Source organism: Schistocerca serialis, chromosome 2 (assembly GCF_023864345.2).
Source record: "Schistocerca serialis cubense isolate TAMUIC-IGC-003099 chromosome 2, iqSchSeri2.2, whole genome shotgun sequence".
Taxonomy (NCBI): Eukaryota; Metazoa; Arthropoda; class Insecta; order Orthoptera; family Acrididae; genus Schistocerca; species Schistocerca serialis.
The window spans coordinates 1,045,098,031-1,045,119,901 of record NC_064639.1 but is presented as its reverse complement, the minus strand read 5'-3'; the positions used below and the strand labels follow the sequence as shown (position 1 = coordinate 1,045,119,901).

At 41.6% G+C, this 21,871-nt stretch overlaps 1 protein-coding gene across 1 annotated transcript in view; it reads left to right on the top strand.

Moving 5' to 3' along the window:
- Window positions 1-21,871, top strand: part of LOC126456615 (serpin-like protein HMSD) — a 144,499-nt gene that overhangs the window by 64,231 nt on the left and 58,397 nt on the right. The window contains exon 2 of the mRNA XM_050092358.1: window positions 6,381-6,468. Coding sequence (XP_049948315.1) covers window positions 6,381-6,468 — 88 coding nt within the window. The remainder of the gene's footprint in view (window positions 1-6,380; window positions 6,469-21,871) is intronic.

Sequence of the window (21,871 nt, the reverse complement as noted above, 5' to 3'; positions counted from 1 at the left end):
AGGCTTCAGATAGATTATATAATGATAAGACAGAGATTTAGGAACCAGGTTTTAAATTGTAAGACATTTCCAGGGGCAGATGTGGGCTCTGACCACAATCTGTTGGTTATGAACTGTAGATTAAAACTGAAGAAACTGCAAAAAGGTGGGAATTTAAGGAGATGGGACCTGGATAACACCTTCTTGACACCAAGACTCAAGTGTTACTGTCTGGCTCAGGTGGAGTGAAGAGCGGGAGTGAGTGATGCTGTAGAGTGCTGAAGAGCCAATGAAACATCATTCAGTTAACAATCATTAATTGGCAAAATTTATATGATCATACCATCTTCTCAGTGCCACCTAATAGCAACCATGCTGAGACCATGTTGCTTGAAAGTTTGAGGTGGTATGTCAGTGCCCGGCAAGGAATGTGCTAAGTGCAGGCTCTGATATTACCTGAGGTCAGTGCCATACCCCTTAGGAAGGTGTGGCAGTCTTGCATCTGTACAGCTCAGTGTAGCTGTGGGTGTCTGTTGGGTGCTGTCAATCAGGGAAACTGGGCCTAAGCTTGCTTCCAGAATACTGCATACCCTTGTAGTACATTTTCGAAATGGCATGTATGTAGAGCAGTTATCAGTAACACATGGTACCAGTATACACCCATTAAGGTGGTACTTGTATTGCCCAAAGTGGCAAGACAGGCACTCAGCACCCAAGTTCAACAGCTTGCAGGTGGGCAGGTCATTTCTTCATCCATAGAAAATCAGCCTGGCCACCATCCTCATTGTTGTGATCAGAAGGATTGTGGCTTGGAAAATCAGAAGTTCTCTCCACAGGAAGACAGCTGTGGACTTGTAGCAGTGGACTCCAAGATATCTGCAACTTGCAGACACTTGCTGGATTCATCAGAGCATCCTACAACCTAATAGAGCTGGTCTTTTACTGGTATCCATGATGCATAAAGTATGCCTTACTTTGAGAATGAACCTGAGGAATGCAGAGGTTTTATAGCAGGGGATGACATGATTTCCCCCTCCCATCCACCACCACAGATACACTGGTGTCTAAATGTGGTGTTGTTTTCTGAGCCTATCAGCACTCTCAGCTCCTCTAGTGTTCAACTTCAGGTTTACAAAACATTCCTTTGTGCAAAGACATCCTGGAGGAGGTGAAAGTTAGTGTTCAACATCTCATTGACAATGAGGTCATTAGAGATGGTGCACAAACTCAAGATTAGGGAAGGATGGGGAAGGAAAGCAGCTGTGCACTTTTGAAGGAACCATCCCAGCATTTGCCTTACGCAGCATAGGGAAATTACGGAAAACCTAAATCAGGATGGCTGGACACAGGTTTGAATCATTGTCCTCTTGAATGTGAGTCCAGTGTGCTAACCACTGTGCTACCACACTTGATCAAAGGCATCCTGAAAGGCATCTTATGACATCTCTTGGTAAAGCTACTACATTTTGACCTCATTACAGTAGAGTGTTCTGTCTGCCCTGCACTGCTGCCAAAGTGCTGTATCTGTTGTTGTTGGCTTCCATTTACATCAATTATCTAGGACCTAGCAGAGGTTAGATACAAGAAAAAATACTGTTAGACTGAAATCAATTACTTTATCAAATATATGATGTCAAAATATTTTAAAATGCATTGGAAAATGTAATGTTTATGTTGTAGCAGTGTCTAAATACAGGACGTGTCTATTCAATCTGGGCAGCTACATTTTGGGAAACTATGGCTCTCAGAAATGATGAAAACTGTAGTCAGCTGCATCAACATCCCAGTAAAGTACCATCATGCCTAAAGTACCATCACACACACACACACACACACACACACACACACACACACACACACACAATTGACAAAATAAATTGCTTTGTTACACTATAATACGTAAAATGCAGAATGGCATGAGCTATTTAAAACACACACTATGAGGAAGGCCTGTCTCACTAGGGGTAAGATAGATACCGCCTACAGGAAAATTAAAGAGTCCTTTGGAGATAAGAGAACGACTTGTATGAATATCAAGAGCTCAGATGGAAACCCAGTTCTAAGCAAAGAAGGGAAAGCAGAAAGGTGGAAGGAGTATATAGAGGGTCTATACAAGGGCGATGTACTTGAGGACAATATTATGGAAAAGGAAGAGGATGTAGATGAAGATGAAATGGGAGATATGATACTGCGTGAAGAGTTTGACAGAGCACTGAAAGACCTGAGTCGAAACAAGGCCCCCGGAGTAGACAATATTCCATTGGAACTACTGACGGCCGTGGGAGAGCCAGTCCTGACAAAACTCTACCATCTGCTGAGCAAGATGTATGAAACAGGCGAAATACCCTCAGACTTCAAGAAGAATATAATAATTCCAATCCCAAAGAAAGCAGGTGTTGACAGATGTGAAAATTACCGAACTATCAGCTTAATAAGTCACAGCTGCAAAATACTAACACGAATTCTTTACAGACGAATGGAAAAACTAGTAGAAGCCAACCTCGGGGAAGATCAGTTTGGATTCCGTAGAAACACTGGAACACGTGAGGCAATACTGACCTTACGACTTATCTTAGAAGAAAGATTAAGGAAAGGCAAACCTACGTTTCTAGCATTTGTAGACTTAGAGAAAGCTTTTGACAATGTTGACTGGAATACTCTCTTTCAAATTCTAAAGGTGGCAGGGGTAAAACACAGGGAGCGAAAGACTATTTACAATTTGTACAGAAACCAGATGGCAGTTATAAGAGTCGAGGGACATGAAAGGGAAGCAGTGGTTGGGAAGGGAGTAAGACAGGGTTGTAGCCTCTCCCCGATGTTGTTCAATCTGTATATTGAGCAAGCAGTAAAGGAAACAAAAGAAAAATTCGGAGTAGGTATTAAAGTCCATGGAGAAGAAATAAAAACTTTGAGGTTCGCCGATGACATTGTAATTCTGTCAGAGACAGCAAAGGACTTGGAAGAGCAGTTGAACGGAATGGATGGTGTCTTGAAGGGAGGATATAAGATGAACATCAACAAAAGCAAAACGAAGATAATGGAATGTAGTCGAATTAAGTCGGGTGATGTTGAGGGTATTAGATTAGGAAATGAGACACTTAAAGTAGTAAAGGAGTTTTGCTATTTGGGGAGCAAAATAACTGATGATGGTAGAAGTAGAGAGGATATAAAATGTAGGCTGGCAATGGCAAGGAAAGCGTTTCTGAAGAAGAGAAATTTGTTAACATCCAGTATAGATTTAAGTGTCAGGAAGTCATTTCTGAAAGTATTCGTATGGAGTGTAGCCATGTATGGAAGTGAAACATGGACGATAAATAGTTTGGACAAGAAGAGAATAGAAGCTTTCGAAATGTGGTGCTACAGAAGAATGCTGAAGATTAGATGGGTAGATCACATAACTAATGGGGAAGTATTGAATAGGATTGGGGAGAAGAGAAGTTTGTGGCACAACTTGACCAGAAGAAGGGATCGGTTGGTAGGACATGTTCTGAGGCATCAAGGGATCACCAATTTAGTATTGGAGGGCAGCGTGGAGGGTAAAAATCGTAGAGGGAGACCAAGAGATGAATACACTAAGCAGATTCAGAAGGATGTAGGTTGCAGTAGGTACTGGGAGATGAAAAAGCTTGCACAGGATAGAGTAGCATGGAGAGCTGCATCAAACCAGTCTCAGGACTGAAGACCACAACAACAACAACTATGAGGAAGAGAACCAGAGATGGTAGCAGTTAGAGATGTGACATTTCCAAAGGCAGCATCAAAGTCAATATCTCAGAAATAAAATAAAATGACTTACCATTTATTGTGAGACATCTCCCACTTAGCTAGCACAATAAAGCTCAAAAGAATTAAAAATTGCTATATCTAAATTGTCTGTATTTTTATATAAGTTGTATTATATGTAAGATTTTGCACACTTTGCAATTACAATGAGTCATTAAGTGTGCCTAACATCTAACACAAGATGTTCTCTGTAAGCCCACTACCTATTGCCATGGACGCTAAACAAATTTGTACCACATATCATTCTATATAGATTACAGATAGGTACTAAATGAAATATAAAACAGTACGAAGTTCCATATCTATTGAACACATCAATATATAGTCTCTTAAGTGAGAATACAGCACCCACGAGCACGCAGAAGTACCACAACACAACATGGCATGTGGGGTGTCACATCGGCATGCTGGAATTGTCCAATTCCATCAGAATGCACAGTGGACATAAATGGATGCATGTGATCAGACAGGGTGTTTCCGTATATGTTGTATCTAGACATATCAGGAGTCCCATAACACTCCAACTACACACACCCCATGCCATTACAGAGCCTCCACCACCTTGAACAGTCCCCTGCTGACATGCAGGGCCAATGGATTCATGAGATTATCTCCATACATGTACATGTCCATCCACTCAATACAATTTGAAATGAGACTCACCCAACCAGGCAACATATTTCCATTCATCAAGAGCCCAATGTCATTGTTTCCTGATGTTTATAGTACACTCATGAAATGGATGTATGGGAAAATCCGCACTTCATTGGTACCTCAGAGATGCTGTGTCACATCACTCGTGCACCAACTATAACACCATGTTCAGACTCACTTAAATCTTGATAACCTGCCATTGTAACAGCAGTGACTGATCTTACAACTGCACCCGACACTTGGTGTTTTACATAGGCACTGCGGACCACAGCGCCGTATTCTGCCTGTTAACATACCTCTGTATTTTAATACACAGTTCCTTTGGTGCTTCAGTGTATATTTGCAGAATATTACTCAAGGTTTGTAAGTTTGTAAAATAAATGTATATTGTTACGTTGCTATAAGATCAAGAAAAGATTTGAACAGGAATATTAATGTCCTGTAAAATTTATAAAACTGTACTTAGCTCATTCTTATCCTGGACCCTTCAGTTATTTGCTTGGAAACAAAATCATAGTCTATACTGGTCACAAAACTCTATGTTATATCCAAGAGTGCAAATTATACCACAGTAGAATTACAAGGTATGCGGCCTGTTTGCGATAGTTTTATTGTACTGTGAAACACATGAAAGGAAAATAGAATGTCACTGTAGATGTTTAATTAGGTTACCAGTGGGGGTATGAAGATCAGAATGGTATTGAAGAAGTAGAGAGAAGTTACAAAATAATGTACAAAAATGGTGTAAAGGATGAAAAGGATATTAGAAAAATTTATAACCAATTTTGAAGAAATTAGAATCATAATGAAAACCGGAACCTGGTAAGAAGCTATTTAGGAAGGAAGGGATATGAAAAAGCCAGCAGTTTTATTAAATATATAAGGCAATTTTGTTTTGAAGACATAGTCCAGATGGCAATGGTGAGGAAGTTCATTGGCCAGAACAACATACTGAAACTCTAACAAAATACACACATGAAAGTTTTGGACATTGCGCATCATTGAAGCACATTCAAATGTTACAAGAAAATGCATACAACATTGCTAATAGATTCAGAAAGTGCTTAGCTACTTGTGACAGCTGCTAGCTTGTAAGAGTCTTCAATCAAACATGTAAGGGATATTTACAGGGTGTTACCCCAAAAAAGCTGATGAATTTACTAGGAACTAACTTGTTTGGGCAACTAACCAAAGCAAAAGGGGCATACAGCTATATATATTTGGTATGGTGGATTTATTTTCTAAGTTTATTACATCCTTTAAAGACATCCTTTAAAGAAAGCAACAAATAAGAAAATCATATGAAAGATCATTCCGAGCTATTTCAAAAGCTTAGCTGACAATTCTTTCTAATAATGGGAATCCATTCAATTCAAAAACATAGAAAAATCTTGTTGACGAGAAAAACATAAAACATATATTGGTTGAGTCAGACAATTGTGTGGAATCAACTCCAAAGTTGTCTGTTTCACGCCTGTTAGAAATGCTTCTGGTGTATTAAAATCCCATAATCTTTCAGTTTGCATTACGATAAAAAATTTTGTGCCTTTGTTATTTAGAAACACAGCATCTCCATAGGGAAAAAAGCACCTTTTTGTTACACTTTTAGATGATGGGCATAGAACACCTGTCATTTTTGGTCAACTTAAATTCAGGAGGGATGGAAAATTAACAAAAATGCTATGGTACTAGTTTTGGAAGTTTTCATTGATAGCACAGACTGTACATGGTACAGAAGGTCCCAATAATACTCTCTTTTTCATTAACTACAGAAAGGAAAATATCAGCATTTCTTCTTCACATTTTGAGCGCAATGAAAATATCTACACTACTGCTCAAAATATTGAGTGCCCTGATACTACATGCGTACATCTTCCACCAAACAATAAACCACAAAGCAATGTTTCCCAGCTCTTTGTCATTTGTAGAACTGTTTTTTTTATCAGCCATCTTTTCTGTTGCAGGTGCTCAAACATGGCAACTGAATGCATAGAAAATGCTCTCCGGACAATATGTCAAGGAAGCCAAAAGTTTACCTTCAGTATTTATAAGGTCAGTAAGTGACTATAGACTTGAATGATTTTAGTTGTGGCATTAATATCTGTGTAAAGAAAGTCCTAATGTTGTTAAGTAAGACTTATTTCCTATTGGTATGAGACTAATTTTCATCAGATTAAATAATGTAGACAGCAGCTAAAAATGTAAAAACACTGCTTTAGTTATCCATTTAAACTTGCTGGATGGAAACATGTTGCCTTACAGGATTACATGTTTTTATAATGACTTTCTTGCTGCTGTTAGTGTTGTACAGTATGTGCAGAACATCAAGAACACAACATTCAGCATGATTCATTGCAATAGGACTTTGATCCCAACAGGTCATCATTATTTTGTTTTGAGCAATTTCTCAAAATAACTTCTGATGAATCCTGATGTTCTTTCCTTAATAAAGAAACAGACAAGTCCATCCAACATCCTTACTAAAATTATGGCCAATAACTCCATTGTCATTAATATACTTTCCTTCATTTGTTTTTCTAACTAGTATTGTTGATGGTTTGCCATTCACTTACTCCATACAATATATTTCAATGCTAAGAAACATCTCTATGTCATCAATAAACATACAGGGGTTCCACATGAAGCCACCCTGAGTTCCAGATCCTATTTAAAAAAGGAACCATGAGATGTAGACATTTAGGTCTACAGTTTGTGACATCATGTAAAGTAACTCAAAAAGTTTTGTACAAAAAAATTAATCCACTTCTGCACGGCCTCCTTTCATAACTTGTAAAATGTCTAGACGATATTCTGTCTCAACCTAAGTGTGCACAAGCATGTCTGGGGTGATAGAGGCTATTGGATCCACAGTTCTTCTGTTGATATCACCAAGAACACACACAGACAATACATATGCAAAGCCTTTCCTGAAACCCCACAAGAAGAAGTTCACAGGGACTATGTCTGGAGACTGTTGAAGCCCCTTGGATGGTCCATCCCATCGTATCCATCTCTGTGGAAATTGTTAGTCCAGACACCCACAAACATGTACACTCCAGTGCGTTGGTGTAAAATCACATTTGGCTGAAGGGGAAAAGCTGCCAGACAGTAAATTGTTGAAGGTTTACTGGTTGCTTGATGAAAAAGGCTAGTCCAGTTGTATTGTCTTCAATCAGCACATAAGACAGTTTCACCTTTCTGCTGTCTCTGGCAAGTTCCCGAAAACAGTGGACTGGATGCAAATGTTGGGTTGATTAAACCTTCCCACATGTGTCAAAGATAGCTTCATCAGAGAAAATGAGATTCTGTAGATACCTGGGTTTTGCACAGTCAGGTCCAACATCTCCAAAGCAAATTCATGGCAATGTTGCAAGAGATTTTGCTTCACTGGTTGCACAGTTTGAACATTGTAAGCATGCAAACAAAGTCATTTATGCAATACATAGTGAATTGTTGAGCATTGGATGCTTAGTTCCTGTGATGGTCAGTGAACTGACTTTGATGGGTTTCATTAGTTGGTCTCTCTGATCTCCTCTATCATCTTACCGAATGTGCATTTTCTGTCAGAAATGGCCATCTGTTTACAGTTCAGCAGCTAATTACTTGTCATACCAAGCATTAATTGTTTTAGTGTCTGGTGGGTCCCTTTGAAATTCACTTTGAAAATAACTTTGAACAGCAGTGGGTGATTGAGTGTGGATCATCTGCTTCGTGGAGCCCATTAAATTATAGAGAATGCAGTAAGATCTTACCTATCTTTGTGAACTATATGCAAGCCATTGTGGTACCATGAGTATAGCCCTCAGAGACTGAAATCCCCAACTGTGTTAGATTGACTTTATGTGCGGTAACTCAAGTTCATTTATTTGTATTTTACTCACTGTGTTAGATTATTAGCTTTACTTGTGGTACCTCAAATTTGTGTATTTTTATTCTGTATTTTGCTTTGATCATGATGTTAGATTAGAAATACTCACAGTACCCCCAGATTCATTTATTTGTATTTACATACTTTTTTCATCACTGTGTCAGATTAGCTCTCTTCACTATACCTGAAGATCATTAACAATGTTTCTCATGTTGTCTTAAGGAACTGTGTAAACTGATTGCACTGTGCATGGATGGTGGGCACCCCTTGTGTGCATTCATAACGCCTGCAGGAGCGGTGAGGATTACCAGATAGACTCAACTGAGAATTTTTGTTCATAGACATTTTTGTTGCAATGCATTCTGCAATTAATTGTGCATGTTGACATCCCAATAAACGAACTGTTTTGAATTCACATCTTTTTTGTTATATTCTTCTCATGCTTTACCTGTCTGTTTTATCCTCCAGCCTAGCACACTGATGGTATCCACCTGTCTTGTTCAATGAGAAACCAATTCCAACACTGCTGACCCCCAAATGAACCACTCTCTCCCTCGACCAAGCTCCACACTATGGCAGGCTGCTTGTGTCAAGTTCCCCCACCATCCAGCTAGCACTCGACACACTGGGTCCGATGCACAGTGCAGAGCACTACTCCATCATTCCAATGTTAACAGAGTGTATGAAACATCATATTGCAGGGCAAGTCCATTCCCGGCTTACCACTACCTTCAGCTTCGGTCCCAGGCATCAACCAAACCCACCTTCCCCTGATTAACAGATGCATATGGTCAGGTTTCACACATTCCTCAGCCACTGGGTGTAGTTCATAGGGACTGACACTGCTCCAGTGCACCCCCATCTCTGCAGACAGCCCATGCCACATTTCACCTGATGTTTTTAGACTCCCATGACCATCTGGCAGTGGTTGGCTTCCATAGAGGCAATATTTGCAGGCTCCTTAATCATCATTAACCCAACACCATTTGCCAAACCAGCTGTGCAGTTTGAACCTTTGGTCACCACAGAGGCATGTGAAACCATCATGGCATCCAGCAGATTTGGTACCCTGAAAGAGCAGCTGATAGCTGGTTGATCCCATATAAAATGCAGTGCCCACATGAACTATTTTCATCAAGGTGTGGCGAAACAAGTGCTGTATCATTGTGAGAGATACAGAGGAAAGTGAGTGAGCCAGTACTTACCCCAGTTCATTACTACCAGTGCCATGTCGTCATTAAATGCCTGTACATAGCATACAAAGGATTGCTCCATAACCTAAGAGTGTAATTAAAAAACTGAAATAATTTTTTCAAACTTTGTCAGTGTATGCTGCAGTATATTAATGTTAACATTGTGAAGTCTCAGAATGATCAAATGAATATGTTTCACTAAATATATTATTTTAGGGAAAAAATGAGTGGTTAATAATGAAGCTAGAAAGCTAAAAATTATTCGTAATGTGCAAATGTATGTCACAATCAAAAGTTACTAGTCTCAACTTGATCTGAGCACTATTTTGTTCAAAATTGGTGTTTTTATGAAAATTTGGTGGCACTAAACTTTAGACTCAGAAAGATGAAAATTCATATGTAGCTGCAGTTTGACATAAAAACATTAACTAGGTGACACCAAGAAGCAATCTGTATTAGTTTTCAAGTCTTCACAAAAAAAAAAAAAAAAAAAAAAAAAACAAATCTGGAACAAAAATGTCGCTATTCATAATAGATAAAATATCATTTGTATCTGTCACAGAAAGTATTAATTATAGCACTCAATTACATTGATGGAATAATACAGCTGTATCAAGTTTCAAGACTTTAGTGTAAATAACAATCATTACATGGAATCTAAAAGTGGCACTTAAGAGTTCAAGTTCTACTATCAGTTCCATTCTAAAAATTCTAGCCGGCAAATTTTGAATGCAGGAAGCTAAAACTTTTTCAGTAACTAAGGCAAACTTAACTTAAAATATAAAAACTAAGAAGATTGTAAATTGTTAAACAACAGAGTTATTAATTAATATGTGTCTGAGAAAAGGGCCATTTAGATTCTGCTACCTGTGCCTAGAGTGGTTGATAGCAGATGTTTGGCAGTCCGCTGTGCCCGTATATTTGAGGTGCATTCAATCTAAGGCCTCCGATTTTTTTTCTAATTAACTACTCACCCAAAATCGATGAAACTGGCGTTACTTCTCGACGCAATCGCCCTGCAGACGTACACATCTTTCACAACGCTGATGCCATGATTCCATGGCAGCGGCGAAGGCTTCTTTAGGAGTCTGTTTTGACCACTGGAAAATCGCTGAGGCAATAGCAGCACGGCTGGTGAATGTGTGGCCACGGAGAGTGTCTTTCATTGTTGGAAAAAGCCAAAAGTCACTAGGAGCCAGGTCAGGTTAGTAGGGAGCATGAGGAATCACTTCAAAGTTGTTATCACAAAGAAACTGTTGCGTAACGTTAGCTCGATGTGCGGGTGCGTTGTCTTGGTGAAACAGCACACGCGCAGCCGTTCCCAGACGTTTTTGTTGCAGTGCAGGAAGGAATTTGTTCTTCAAAACATTTTCGTAGGATGCACCTGTTACCGTAGTGCCCTTTGGAATGCAATGGGTAAGGATTATGCCCTCGCTGTCCCAGAACATGGACACCATCATTTTTTCAGCACTGGCGGTTACCCGAAAGTTTTTTGGTGGCGGTGAATCTGTGTGCGTCCATTGAGCTGACTGGCGCTTTGTTTCTCGATTGAAAAATGGCATCCACGTCTCATCCATTGTCACAACCGATGAAAAGAAAGTCCCATTCATGCTGTCGTTGCGCATCAACATTGCTTGGCAACATGCCACATGGGCAGCCATGTGGTCGTCCGTCAGCATTCGTGGCACCCACCTGGATGACACTTTTTGCATTTTCAGGTCATCATGCAGGATTGTGTGCAGAGAACCCACAGAAATGCCAACTCTGGAGGTGATCTATTCAACAGTCATTCAGCGATCCCCCAAAACAATTCTCTCCACTTTCTCGATCATGTCGTCAGACCGGCTTGTGCGAGCCCGAGGTTGTTTCGGTTTGTTGTCACACGATGTTCTGTCTTCATTAAACTGTCGCACCTTCGAACACACTTTTGACACATCCATAACTCCATCACCACATGTCTCCTTCAACTGTCGATGAGTTTCAATTGGTTTCACACCAAGCAAATTCAGAAAATGAATGATTGCATGCTGTTCAAGTAAGGAAAACTTCGCCATTTTAAGTATTTAAAACAGTTCTCATTCTCGCCGCTGGCGGTAAAATTCCATCTGCCGTACGATGCTGCCATCTCTGGGACGTATTGACAATGAACGCAGCCTCATTTTAAAACAATGCGCATGTTTCTATCTATTTCCGGTCCGGAGAAAAAAAATCGGAGGCCTTAGAACTTGAATGCACTTCGTAAATACAGCCACAGAGGCAGTAAGAAGAAACACTTTGTTCGGGGATATCAATCTGCCTGTGTCAGTCAAATGCCTGTGTGTGTTGTACCTCATTTGACATCATAGCCAGGCAGCTAGCATATGGGTTTTTGGTAGAAGTAGGAAGTGAACTCACGAGGATTGCTTAGATTTCATGGAAGTAACTTTTTGTGTGCTGCCTGTAATGTTGATATAACTGTGTGGCAAGTGGCAAGATTATTTTCCAGTTTTAAGGCAATTGATGATTAGAAGTCAGGGTGATAGACAATACTTCTTGGAACTTCCTATAGAGGCCTCCTCTGAACTGTTAATAGTGCTGTTTCTGATAGGGACATTATTATTCTTATTATTATTATTATTGCTATCATTATCAGAATAAATATTACTATATTTTGTGCATATGAACTTTTACTGAATATATTAATCAGTTACAATCAAAACTCTTATTTGTAGTCATAGTTCCTGATCCCACTGATTAAATAGCAAATAGAAACATTTTCTTTCAGTGAGTATGTTGAGTAATGTGGACTTGCAGTCTGGAAATTATGGTCAGTACATTCTCCATTGCTTTCTGGCTGATGGCAGAAATAGTTTTCAAGCTCTTGTAAAAGTTGAAGAAGATTAGTTAATTTACACTCCACTCAACAAGGTAAATGCGCTGAGATCCAGCTCTCACAACACTTCCGCCTCTTCTGTACACCTGCTGGGCCTATGATCATTCCCAACATGCTGCTACTTGTGAATTGACTTGGACGTCTGCCTGTCGAAGACTGCACAGCATTAGTTTCACATGAATGTATGAATGTTGATGTGGTAGTCATCGTGGCAGACAGGTTCTTCGATTCCCTCAACCCCCTCACCACCACCACGCAAAATCATGATGTACCTTTGCACAGTCTCCCACACATACAAGCCACATCAGCAACCACACACTCCATGTCCCACAAACTGTCTATAGTCAAGGTGTAGCTCATGCCCCACGTGATTAGCATGATGATCAAGCTCCCTCCTACCCAGCACTGTGCCCATGCCTGACTCTGCCTTTCAGTGCCTATGACTTCCTGCATACACAGACACGTTTCACACAAACTCTCTACCAGCTAGTAGTGATCAGAACGTTCAGGGCACCAGTTATCTTTGCTAGTATCATGAGTGCTTTGAGAGCAACACTACAAACTGTGAGGCACTGTGCACGTGGTCCTCAACACTGACAGCAGACAGCTGTAGGTGAACCTGATTGCTCTGCTATTTCTCCCTGCCTGCTCATGCATGATCATTGGAACGCCTCCTCCCCAACAGCCTACCTGCTTCACACTAGCCTCGATCTCCACATCCGTTCTTGCAAACTGTTACCCTCTGCTGGCCCTCTCCCCCCTCTTCCTCACTGTGATGAAAGGTTCTCTAGTCACAACCTACTGCTCCCAAACATGGTCCGTTGACCTTGGCTTTGAAAGAGATTTCACAGATACCTTTACCATGGATGATGTTATGGATCCTATCCCTGGTGCCAACATCATTGCCCGTTATGCCCATTCCCTGTAGATCCTGAACTGTCACCTAAACCACCATCAAGCAACTGTCATATTCTGGCCCCTTTGCTGACCTCCTTGGTGAATTTCCTTTCACCCATACTTGCAGTGTCCCTTAGGAGAAACACGTACATCTCAATGATGCCAGTCCCTACCCCCATGGTTTTCTGCCACCTCGTGTCACTTCCTGTGGAGTAGCAAAGAGCTTTGCATACTGAAATCAAGGCAGCAATCATTGTTATGTGTTCTGCACCTTGAAGAGCCCAAGGTCCTCCACTCTGCACCTCATCTGAGGAAAAGAAGGCACTTGGTGCCCATGCAATTCTTTCAGGCACTTAATGCCAGAATGGTCCCTGACCACTACCCAGTGCCCTTTGTCTGGCACAACTGTCTTCAGCAAGGTAGACTGAGAAAAAGCATTTAAGTAGATTATGGTCTACCCAAAAGATATGGAGAAGACGCCAATAATCAACCCCTTCAGTCTTTTTGAAAATGTGTTTATGCCCTTCAGGCTCCATAACACCACCCAGACCTGACAACGCTTTTTCAACAGTGTTCTGTATGGTACCTCAGCTATTTTGCCTACGTGGATGATATCCTCATCTACTCATGCAGTCCTGTGGAGCGACACGAAAACTACCAGGAGGTATTAGTCCACCCCCAAGAAGTGGGAATCATCACCAGTCTGGAGAAGGATGTCTTCGGTGTTCTGGAGATTGACTTCCGTGGACTCAAGATATCATCTGTGGGTTCCTACCCACTGGACAAGAAAGTCCAAGCCTGTGTCCTGCAACTTTTGAAGAACTTTTCAGATTCCTCAGGATGGCAAATTTTTCCTGCACCACCTGAAGAAAGCTGCAAGCATGCAAGGACCACTCACTGTCGCATTCCAGGGCAACCACACTATAGGTAGCAGGCCCGTTCCCTGGATTGTGCCAATGACAGAAAGTTTTGAACAAACAGTACATGACCTCTTGCACTTTGCCTTCGTGGCCCATTCGCTTTCGACTGCCCCACTCACAGTCATTACTGGCACCAGCCAGTTTGCCTAGGCATCGTCCTTCAACAACACATTGAAGGTTCCTGGCAGCTGTTAGCATTCTTTTCCATGAAGTTCTCTGAGCCACAACAAAATTGGCCACTTATAACTTTGAGTTCTTCACTGTATACAAGGCAATTAAGTACTTCCACCTCTCAGTAAAAGGACACTCATTCACAGTGTTCATTGACCACTATCCCATTATAACACTTTGTTGACAAAATTAAGGCACACAGATTTCGCCTAGGCTGTTCTATTAACATATATACCAGTTCACAACTGACATATTGCCCATGGCATATGTCAACAATATCATCAAAGACAGCCTCAGCTGCTCATGTCCGTTGCTACCCTCCTCAATTACATTTCCCCTTACACCACACAGGTAGCTGGATCCTGAACTGCTAACACTGTGCAGCAACCCAAACACCAGCCTCAACTTCCAGCTGCACACGATTCCCGGTATGGAGTTAGATGTTTGACATGGCTATCGTGATTTCTGGCCAACCAAGCAAATCCATGTAGGGTGCCTCTGTGCTGCTCCCCCTCCCCCCCCCCCCCCTTTCCCCGTGATTCTCCAGCAAGACAGCATTCTAACACCTCTATGACCTGTCACAACCCAGCATCCATGCATCTGTGGTGCCCATGCAGGAGCATTTCATTGGATGTGGCATCCAATGGAACTACACCAACTGTGCTGGCATGTGCCTCCCAAACCAGTGCTTGAAGGTAGGCCATCACCTGCAAACCCTATCACTTTTTCCTCCCAACCCCCTCTCCCTCCTGCTTCAGTCAGTTATCCCATGTGCATATGGTGGAACCTCACTTAATGAGCACCTCCAATAATGTGCAATTTGCATAACAAGCAAAACACATTGTAAAAAAAATGACTCACTTACTGAGTGATGTTTCGCATAACGAGTGGTGACAATTTAGTCTGATATTACCAGACGTTCTTGTGTGGATGGGGAAACAGTCAACAATATGAACATTTTTCATTGTTGGCAGTGGTAATGTACAATGTCTTTAGTATGTACTGCAGTCCGGGTTTAGTGATCTTTTTGCTACCATCTTAGTGCAGCTTGTGATCATACATTTTTCTAAACTTTTGTTCACACAGTGTTTTTTTGTGTGCAAATTTTAATAACCTTCATAGACATGTGCCCAAAGATAAAGCTGCAAGAAAATGACCTTAGAAATGAAATGTAAAATCACTGAAAAACATGAACATGGTGCAAGTGTTGCTGATTTAGCACACATATTCAGTCTGCATCAACTACTTGCACTATCCTCAAGCATAAGGACAAGATTAAGAAGATAGATGCTTCAAAGGGAGTTACAAGTGTTTCTGGGCTGGGCTGTTTTGAGGGAAGAGACCAAACTGCGAGGTCATCAGTCTCATCGGTTTAGGGAAGGACGGGGAAGGAAGTCGGCTGTGCCCTTTCAACGGAACCATCTCGGCATTTGCCTGGAGCGATTTAGGGAAATCACGGAAAACCTAAATCAGGATGGCCGGACGCGGGATTGAACCGTCGTCCTCCCGAATGCGAGTCCAGTGTGCTAACCACTGCGCCACCTCGCTCGGTACAAGTGTTTCTAAACAATGGTTTTGTTTTCTGGAAATATTGCTCCTTATATGGATAAGTAAAAAGCAATTACAAGGTGACACTATTAATGATAACATCATTTGTGAGAAGGTAAGAATGATTTTTGCCGACCTAGTTAAGAAGACACTAGGATCATCAGCAGCCAAAGAAGTGTTTAAGGGAAGATGTGGATGGCTCAAGAAGTTTGAGAAAAGAACTGGCATCCACAGCATTGTGAGGCATGGTGAAGCAGCCAGCTCTGACACAAAGGTAGCAGAGAACTTCATCAGCAACTTCAAGATGCTTGTAATTTCTGAGCATTACCTGCCATAACAGGTTTTTAATTGAGACGAGACAGGTCTATTCTGGAAGAAAACGCCAAAGTTTATCTTTCTAACAGCAGAGGAGAATGCATTGCCCAGTCACAAGCCAATGACAGACTATCTCACATTCCTATTCAGTCCCAGTGCAAGTGGTGATTTGAAAATTAAACCACTGCTTGTTTACCATTCAGAAACTCTAAGAGCCCTCAAGGAGTGTCAACTCCAGAAGAGCAGGTTAAATATGATGTGGAGGTCCAACAACAAGGCTTGGGTGACACGTGTTCTTTTTTGTGATTGGATAAATGAAGTGTTTAGTCCTTCAGTGAAAACATATTTACTTGAGATGAATCTGCCAGTCCATGTCTTGCTTGTTATGGACAACGCTCCTGCCCATTCTCCAGGCCTAAAAGACCACCCCCTTGAATAATTTCAATTCATTGAGATCCAAATTCTGCCTCCCAACACCACCCCATTACTCCAGTACTCCAGCCTATGGACCAGCAGATTACTTCCAACTTTAAGACACCCTACACTGTAGCACTCTTCCAGCATTGCTTTGAGTTGACTAAAGCTACCAGTCTCACTCTCAGACAGTTTTGGAAATATCATATCAGCATAATTGCCTACCTAAGGATGATTGAAAAGGCATGGGGAAGGGTTACCAAGAGAACTCTCACCTCTGCTTGAAAGAAGCTTTGGCCAGAGAGCATTGTCGAAAGTGACTCTGAGGCATTTGAGTCAGTAACTGTGGGGCCTGTAGTCAACGAGATTATATCTTTGGCCAAGAGCATGGGACTAGAAATGCTAGAAATGGATATCTATGATATCAATGAGCTTGTGGAAAATCACAGCCCAGAAATGCCCACCAAAGAGCTTATGGAGTTGCAGTGTATTTCACAGCAGGAAGTTGTGGAGAGGAGTTCTTCAGAGGAGAAGGAGGAGGAGGAGGAGGAGGTGGTGGTAACAGCAAAGCAGCAATCTTCTGGTGCAATAAGAGAAATTCTGAAAGTGTGGGAATCACTTGCATTGTACACTGAAAATCATCACCCCAATAAAGCAGTGGCTACAGGCACCACAAATTTATTTGATGGTAACGCTGTGTCATATTTTCACCAAGTGTTGAAGCATCAGCAGAAACAAATGACTAGAGACATCTTTCTAGTAAAAAAGAATTAGTTACGTATCATGAATAATTAAGTACATAATGCTGTATATATAATTTTCTTTGAATAAATGGCACGAATAAGATAAAACTTTTAGTAATTTTTCTGCATGGATCACACTATCATATTTTACAGTAATTTATGTGGTATAAATTGTTTTGCTTAAAGAGTGTTTCACACTACGAGTAAGTTTCTGAAACAAATTATGTTTGCTATGCGAGGTTCCACTGTGTTGACATTGCAGGCCCCTTTCCATCATCAAATGACCTTCAATACATACTCACCATCATCAACAGGTTGACTTGGTGGCTGGAGCCACGCCATTGTGTGACATCATGGCAGACACAGTCTAAGATTTTTCAGATGACACGAGATAGTGTGGAACTGAGGTGTAAGACTCACATGTCTCTCGCAGTTGACTTACATATTGTGTACAGCCGATTCTCTTCTCTGGGTAATCAGCTACGTCGATCTCCCAAATGCTTCTGCTCCAAAGACTGTAGTGGATTACAGGAATTTATTAAGCTACTTCTCTATTCTTGAAATAATTTGTGTACTCGTGGAACAATTTCAGTTCATTCTTGGTGTATTTTCATCACTCAACACAAAGCAACATTTACTCTTTTTCAGATAAGTAAGTAAACTCTGACAAGCCAACTGATGTCTTTAAATGTCAGACTCAATAAACCACAAGTTCAATATCATAGTGACAATCCAATAATTTATGGACATTACCTGCATCCTGCCTCATGCAGAGCTAAGACATGACAAAAATAAAATAAAAGTCTCTAGTCTCAAGCGAGTCCAATACATGAATGTGCATAGAAATCTATATTCAATTGTTCATTAGTCTTTTTTACAATCACCACAGACACTAACACATCAAAGAATACTACATAATTATTCCCTGAGTTTTCATCACGTCTTCTGTGGTGCTGGCAGCAAACACCCGTCATTGTCAGTGACTTGCCCTTCTTCCAGTCTTCTAATAACAAACTTCTGACCTGCACATAGAAGAAGGTGGATTGGTAAAAACATTCTCACTCTCCTGCACTTGTACCTAAAATATTGGGTGTTCAAGATGGTTGAAGGCCGAGTGTTTCTAGAATTTACACCGAATTTACACAATAGTGGCAAAGGCTTTCTTGAAGGCCTGGGTCTCACAGCTTGGATACCCCTGCCATGTGGCAACAGACTGAGGATGACAATTCACATCTTGCCTGTTTAAACACTCACAGGAACTGGTGGTACGCTCATCCATTTTACAACTAGTTACCACACAGCCACTAACCACATGATGGAGACATTCTACAGGACCCAAAAAGCTACCCTTACCTTTTAATCTGTAACTGGGTATGCCACTCTGCTAGATCCCCTGGACTTGCGAGTGGCTCACAAAACCAACTTGTCCACCATTGAAGACATCTATAGGCAGCTCCTGACTATCCCAGGTAACTTCATCAAGCTGCAGCCAATGTCGGCCACCACCTGCACCCCAACCTTCGTACAACAGCTTCACGACTGCATAGCACACTTGAGCCCAGCATCCCTGCAACACCACAGTGGACACAAGGTCACTGTACATCTTATCCTGCGTTGACGACCAGCTATCCACACGATGAGTGCACAAGTGCAGTGATTTAATGTTCTTTTGGTATTAATTTTATGTTCGTTATTTCATTATCAGAACTTAATCACTTGCTGTAGCGCTACAAGATAGGCATATGGCCCATGAAATCATCTATGGTGAGTCAGCTTTGTGTGCCTATGAGGTGAACAGCATTGCAGGCTCATGCAATGCCTATGGAGAATTATCAGGCAAGATTGATATCACTCTTTAGAACCCACCTTATGGTCTCATGTCCTGAGTGTTGAGTATATGTATATGCTTTATGGACCCTATTAAATTTTAGTGAGTGCAGCAAGATCCAACCTTTTTTCTGTGAACTATAGACAAACCACTGCAGTACCATGAATGCTGCCATTAGAGACTGCAGAAATCCCCAACTGTGTTAGATTAGCTTCACATTCAGTACTTCATGTTTGTTTTTTTGTATTTTTTATTTGCTTTAGTCACTAGATTTGCTTCATTTGTGGTACCTCAAGGCTGTACTTTGTATTTTGATTTGATCACAATGTTAGGTCAGAAATACTCACAGTAACTCCAGGTTCATTTATTTGTATTTGCATATTTCCTTGATCACTGTGTTAGGTTAGCTCTGTTTACAGTAATTCAGGATCATTAATGATGTTTCTCATGTTGTCTTAAGAAGCTGTTTAACCTGATTCCACCACACATGGATGGTGGGAACCCCTTATATGTATTCATAACACCTTCATGAGTGGTACGGATTACTGGACCGATTCAATTGAGAGTTTTTGTCCATAGACGGTTTCATGGCAGCTTACCATTGTAAGTGAGTTCTACAATAATTGTTCATGCTAATGTTTCAACAAAGGAACTGTTTTATATTTGGGTGTCTTTTCGTTATGTTGTTCCTGTACTTTAACCATCTCTTTTACCCTCCATGCCTAGTAAACCCATGGTATCCACCCACTATATTCAATGAGGAACCAATTCCTACATTACTGTTGCCATTCTACATTTTATATCTTCCCTACATGGATCACTGTCAGTTAGTTTACTACTCAGATAGAAAAACTCATTTACTACTTTTAGTGTCTCATTTCCTAATCTAATTCCCTGGGCATTGCCTGATTTAATGTGATTACATTCCATTACCACTGTTTTGTGTTTGGTGATGTTCATCTTACATCCTCCATTCAGGACACTGCCCATTCCATTCAACTGATGTTCCAAGTCTTTGTTGTCTCTTCAAGATTTACTATGTTGTTGGTAAACATAAAAATTTTTATTTCACCTCCCTGAACTTTAATTCTTCTTCCAATTTTTTATAACTGCTTGCTCAGAATACAGATTGAATAATACCAGAGATAGGCTACACAGTCTCTCACTCCATTCCTAACCACTGCTTGCTTATCATACCTATGAACTGTTGCAACTTCCATCTGGCTTAAATGGGGTGTTGACAACTGCCAGCCATTTGGAGTCCTCATCAAGAGGTATCTGATGATAAGCGTCCGACAGATCGATTTTCTAAAAATATTGGCCTCCCGCCATGGCGGAGAACAATTCATCAGCATGAGGCAAAGGATAGGTGTCCACCACCGATTGGGAATTAATGGTGGCCTTGAAATCGCCATAAAGACATAATTTTCCCGAGGGCTTCCTGACAATAATGAGGGGCGAAGCCCACTCACTAGAAAAAATGGGAAGAACAACCCCTAGGGCTGTCAGCCAGTCTAGCTCTTCTTTTACCTGAGGGCGGAGAGCCAAGGGGATCTGCCTCACACGTAGAAAATGCGGGTGAGCTGACGCCTTCAACGTTAAGGGAGCTTCAAAGTCTGAAACACGCCCCAGGCCCTCCTCAAAGATATCCAGAAAGTCAGAGATCAAAGATTCTAATGATTGATAGGGAACGTCTTCGGAGACCAACTGTATGGTGTCAGTGATAGAAAAACCGAAAGCTTGAAAGGCATCCAAGTCAAAAAGGTTAGCGGAGCTCGCATCGCAATAAAAGTAATAGGCCGAGTGACCGATTTGTAAGTCACGTCGGTCGTGAATTGACCCAGTAGGGAAATGAACTGTTTACCATAACCGCGTAGACGCCAGTAAACTGGCACCAACAGAGGCGACCCAAGGTCGGAGTAAGTTTTTGCATTCAACAAAGAAACTGCCGCGCCCGTATCTACTTGCAGTTGTAATCGGTGCGACCAAACCGACACCTCAATAAAGAGTTCGTGTGCCGATGTGTCGAGAGCCTGGCCTGATGAAACTTCCTGAATGTCAATGTCCATGTCCTCTATAACTGCTTCCTTCGATTCTTTTGATGCCGAGCGGCAAACTTTAGCAATGTGTTCTTTTTTATTACATTTCCGACAAACGGCCCAACGCTGGGGGCACTCTGACCAATCGTGATGTATATAGCACGACGTACAGGACGGTAACAGGGGCCGGCGGCCGGAACTCTGTTTATGTGCCGTGCAGGAGTGGCCGTAATGGCCGGATTGTACCGCTCACACACCGTCCACCCGGGACACAGTTGGCGCGGCCGCGCTGCCCTTAACCGCCGCGACGTCGCACCACGCTTCCAATTGTTGACCTGCAGCATGAGAGACTTCACATGATTGCGCAATGGACAGGACTTCCTCAAGGGAAGGGTCTTCCAACTGCAGGGCCCGTTGCCGGACCTCCCTATCAGGGGCTGAACGAACAATGACGTCGTGCACCATAACGTGGGCGTACGACTCTCGCGACTGCTCCGTGACAAAATGACACTTGTGACTAAGACCGTGCTGGGTAGTGGCCCACGCCCGGTAAGACTGATGGGGCTTCTTCTTGCATTGATAGAACTCGCCCCTAGCCACCACAACATGCCTGCAGCGGCAGTAATATGAAGACAGTAATGAACACA